At 46.3% G+C, this 5,297-nt stretch overlaps 1 protein-coding gene across 1 annotated transcript; it reads right to left on the bottom strand.

Moving 5' to 3' along the window:
- Window positions 1–2,610: 2,610 nt before the first annotated feature.
- Window positions 2,611–2,991, bottom strand: LOC137363000 (histone H2AX-like; the record flags this gene model as incomplete). The annotated part of the gene is made up of 1 exon (XM_068027119.1): window positions 2,611–2,991. A coding segment is annotated over one exon (381 nt), but the record flags the coding sequence as incomplete, so codon positions are not given.
- Window positions 2,992–5,297: the final 2,306 nt, after the last annotated feature.

The raw sequence follows: 5,297 nt of genomic DNA, 5'->3' as shown, positions 1-5,297 counted from the left end.
ATTCTCTGTACCACAGCATTCTGCAGTCTCTCTCTATTTAAATAATATTCTGCTTTTCTTCACATCATACCAAAGTGGATAACCTCACATTTTCCCACATTATACTTCATTGCCAAATTTTTGTCCACACACTTAACCTGCCTTTATCCCTTTGCAAACTCATTGTGGCCTCCTCACAACTTTCCCACCTATATTTGTATCACCAGCAAATTTGGTTACAATACACTCGATCCCTTCATCTAAGCCAGTAATTATAGATTGTAAGTGGTTGAGACCCCAACACCGATCCCTGTGGCACACCATTAGTTAGTTTGCCAAACTGAAAAATGACCCATTGAACCCAATTCCCTGTTTCTTGTTAGGTAGCCAATCCTCTATCCATGCTAATATATTACACCTGAACACCATGAGCTCTTATCTTGTGTCTTTTACATGGCACTTTATCGAACACCTTTTAAACTCCAAATAAACAACATCTACTGATATAAAAACAGGAAATGCTGGAAATACTCAGCAGGTCTGGCAGCATCTGTGGAGAGAGAAGCAGAGTTAACGTTTCGGGTCAGTGACACGTCTTTGGAACTGGCAAATATTAGAAATGTCAAAGGTTCTAAGCAAGTAAAGCGGGGGTGGGGCAAGAGATAAGAAAGGAGAAGGTGTAGATAGGACAAGGTCACAGAGAATAACTGACCAGAAGGTCATGGAGCAAAGGCAAACAATATGTTAATGATGTGTTGAAAGCCAAAGCATTATTACAGATAGGGTGTTAACGGACTGAAAATTGAATAGCAGCAAGTACAGACATAAAAAAACAGTGGGTAAGCCAATTGAACAGACTAAGATGAAATAAAATAAACATACAAAAAAATGTAAAAAGAAAAAATAACTAAAAATGAAAGTAAAATGGGGGGCTGTCATGCAATGAAATTATTGAACTCAATGTTCAGTCCGGCAGGCTGTAGTGTGCCTAATTGGTAAATGAGATGCTGTTCCTCGAGCTTTCGTTGATGTTCACCGGAACACTGCAGCAAGCCCATGATAGAGATGTGAGCATGAGAGCAAGGGGGAGTGTTGAAATGGCAAGCGACCGGAAGCTCAGGGTCCTGCTTGCGGACTGAGCGGAGGTGTTTCGCAAAGCGGTCATCCAGTCTGCGTTTGGTCTCCCCAATGTAGAGGAGACCACATTGTGAGCAGCAAATACAGTATACTACGTTGAAAGAAGTACAAATAAGTTGCTGCTTAACCTGAAAGGAGTGTTTGGGGCCTGGGATAGTGAGGAGAGAGGAGGTAAATGGGCAGGTATTACACCTCCTGCGATTGCAGAGGAAGGTGCCATGGGAAGGGGACGAGGTGGTGGGGGTAATGGAGGAGTGGACCAGGGTGTGGCGGAGGGAAAGATCCCTTCAGAATGCTGACAGGGGAAGGGAGGGGAAGATGCGTTCGGTCGTGGCATCATGCTGGAGGTGGCGGAAATGGCGGAGGATGATCCTTTGGATATGGAGGCTGATGGGGTGGAAAGTGAGGACAAGGGGAACCCTGTCACGGTTCTGGGAGGAAGGGGAAGGGGTGAGGATAGAGGTGCGGGAAATGGGCCCGACACGGTTGAGGGCCCTGTCAACCACGGTGGGGGGAATCCTCTGTTGAGGAAAAAGGAAGACATATCAGAAGTGCTGTCATGGAAGGTAGCATCATCAGAGCAGATCACTACATCTACTGGTTCCCCTTCATATACCCTGCTTGTTACATCCTCAAAAATAATTTTGTCAAATATGATTTCTTTTTCATAAATCCATGTTGACTCTGCATGATTGTACATTAATTTTCTGAATGTTCTGCTACCACTTACTTAATCATGGATTTCAGCATTTTCCCAATGACAGACATTAGGCTAGCAGGCCTATCATTACCTGCTTTTTGAATAGGGGTTTCACATTTGCGGTTTTAATATCCACTGGGACTGTTCCAGAATCTCGGGAATTTAAGATTACAACCAATGCATCCACTGTAGCCATTTCTTTTAAACTCTAGGATGCAGGCCATCAGGTCCAGGGGATCTGTCAGTCTTTAGTCCCATTAGTTTTCCAACTACATTTTTTCTAGCGATAGGGATTGTTTCAAGTTCCTTCTCTTACTCTGCACTCACTCTGTTCCATGAGCAGATTCTCAGTGAGAAGCGGCGCTCAGATCACCGGAGGAAAAAAAGAACAGAATTCAAACTGTCTAAATGAAAAACAGACCAGAATTGACCCAGATACTGTCATTATTAAATTAATTAATCAGCGCCAAACCACTTATCATTAATGCACCAGGAGGGTCTCCGAATTTATGAAATTGAAGGTGGCAGCATTTATTAAATTGTTGATGGACACCCTGTAGTTCAGTTCTTCATTTAACTGGGGGTGGGTGGGTACAGGGGGATGTGTGAGGAGAGAAACAGAGCGCAATCCAGAGAGGGAACGGAAAACACACCTGGACAGATGTGAAACAGGTCAATCCACTGTTACAATAACTCCATCACTGACTCCCTCCTGACAGTAACCAGCCCTTTCACAGAGACTGTCGGTGGCTCTGAAAAGAGCCTTTGGGTTATTGGATGACATTTTGGCCGCTTTACTTTTTCTGGGAGCTCTGAGCGCTGGTTTTCTTGGGCAGCAGCACGGCCTGGATATTAGGCAGCACCCCGCCCTGAGCGATGGTCACTCCTCCCAGAAGCTTGTTGAGCTCCTCGTCATTGCGGACCGCCAGCTGCAGGTGTCTGGGGATGATGCGGCTCTTCTTGTTGTCCCGGGCCGCATTACCGGCCAGCTCGCCGATTTCAGCGGTCAGATACTCGAGCACAGCAGCCAGATAGACCGGGGCTCCGGCACCCACACGCTCAGCATAGTTACCCTTTCTCAGGAGCCTGTGAACACGACCCACCGGGAACTGCATTCCAGCCTGGGAGGAGCGAGACTTGGCCTTGGCCCGAGCTTTCCCGCTGGTCTTTCCTCTTCCAGACCTTTTTTTTTATTTCCAAAATATACTTTATTCATCAAAATCTGGAAAAAAAAATACATTACCGGACAGTTTCAAACAGCATCAAGTCAAAAAATACAAACAGTGCAAAGGAGGTCAGTTTCCTTCAATAAAGGAGTGAGTTGCCTCACAACCATTTCATTTGTCATGCCAGATACATTTTTACATTTTATAGCACACAAATATTTTCCAGATAAAGTTCGAGGGGTTTTCCATGGATCCAGCCCCTCCATTCAGCTTGATGAGGGGAACTTACACAGTGGTCTTTCCCCATTGAGCCTTTGCTGCGGCTGCCCCAAGCTTTAGTGCGTCCCTCAGCACATAGTCCTGGACCATGGAATGTGCCAGTCTGCAACATTCGGTCATGGACAACACTTTGTGCTGGAAGACCAGCAAGTTTCGGGCAGACCAAAGGGCGTCTTTCACCGAATTGATAGTCCTCCAGCAGTAGTTGATGTTTATCTCGGTGTGCGTCCCTGGGAACAGCCCATAGAGCACAGATTCCTGTGTTGCAGAGCTGCTTGGGATGAACCTCGACAAAAACCACTGCATCTCTCTCCACACCTGCTTTGCAAAGACACATTCCAGAAGGAGGTGGGCAACCGTCTCTTTCTCACCACAGCCACCTCGAGGGCATTGTGCGGAGGGGGTGAGACTTCAGGCGTGCAGGAAGGATCTGACGGGGAGGGCTCTTCTCACCACGAGCCAAGCTACATCTTGGTGCTTGTTTGAAAGTTCTGGTGATGAGGCGTTCTGCCAAATGATTTTGGCGGTCTGCTCGGGGAACCATCCGACCGGATCCACCATCTACGTTTCCCGTAGGGCCTTGAGGACATTCCGTGCAGACCACTGCCTGATGGATTGGTGGTCAAAGGTGTTTTCCGCAGAAACCTTCCCACGCAGGATAGGTGGTACGGCACGGTCCAACTGGATGGAGCGTTCCGCGGCAATGTGACCAGGTCCATCCTTCTCAACATCGGGTACAGATAGAACCTCAGCACGTAATGACACTTGGTGTTTGCGTACTGAGCAGAAGACGGCAACGTCATCCATGTATGAGAAAAGCTCGAGTAGACTATGCTAGAATTCCCCAGAATGTAGAAGAATGACAAGTAATCGTACTGACAAATAAAAATCTTAAGTGGTTTGACACAATAGATACTGGGAGGCTGTTTCCTCTGGCTGGCAAACCCAGAACAAAGGCTCATAGTCTCAGTCTGAAGGGCTCAGTCATTCAGGACTGAGAAGAGATTTTTTTTCACTCTAATGGTTGTTAATCTTTGGAATTCTCTTCCCCAGAAAGCTGTGGATGCTCAATCATTGCGTATATTCAAGAGAGAGATTAATAGGTTTTTGGACACTTAGGTGATCAAGGGATCAGCCCTAATCTTATCGAATGGCAGAGCTATTTCGAAGGGCCGAGTGGCCTAATCCTCCTTCTTATGCAAAGTTCCATTCTGTAAGAAATGGGACCTTTAATAACTGGTTCTTCTCATAATAATGTCGAATGCTTATAGCAATATATTATAGCGGCACATTGGCGCAGTGGTTAGCACTGCAGCCTCACAGCTGCAGCGACCCCGGTTCGATTCTGGGTACTGCCTGTACGGAGTTTGCAAGTTCTCCCTGCGACCATGTGGATTTTCGCTGGGTGCTCCGGTTTCCACCCACAGCCAAAGACTTTCAGGTTGATAGGTAAATTGGCCATTATAAATTGCCCCTAGTATAGGTGTGGGGATGTGGTAGGAATATAGGATTAGTATAAATGGGTAGTTGATGGTCAGCACAGACTCAGTGGGCCGAAGGGCCTGCTTCAGTGCTGTATCTCTAAATAAATAAAAGTAGCAGACAGAGCATGAGGCCACCCATAGAAAAGCAGTTCTTAGCAGCGAGGGTCAGCACTGGTATAAACAAAGATAGGGGCTGAGGAGTATGCTGTTCCTGAGGTGGTCATAATAGAAGCCACTGGACACCATAGACATTCCTGAACTGATAGATGGAGTCTTCTTGCACTTTGTGTACCCTGTTATCAGTACAAGTGTCTAGTGAAAGCTAAAAATGGGCTCCAGTATAAGATATACTGAAAGATGACCTTGAGCAAAAGTGATGGACAAAGTTGGGGGGGGGGGGTGTGGCCACCCTGATACTTCAGTTACCTGTCCTGTATTCATTGGTTAGAAGTGTTTGAACAAATGATTGACATAGGGTACCAGTCCCGAGAAATAAAGTATATAAACAGGTGCTCGACAGGGAAATAGTCAGTCTTATTCAGACAGGAGAGC

The sequence above is a fragment of the Heterodontus francisci genome, unplaced genomic scaffold (assembly GCF_036365525.1).
Source record: "Heterodontus francisci isolate sHetFra1 unplaced genomic scaffold, sHetFra1.hap1 HAP1_SCAFFOLD_51_2, whole genome shotgun sequence".
NCBI lineage: Eukaryota > Metazoa > Chordata > Chondrichthyes > Heterodontiformes > Heterodontidae > Heterodontus > Heterodontus francisci.
This window is presented reverse-complemented; position numbering and strand designations above follow the sequence as displayed.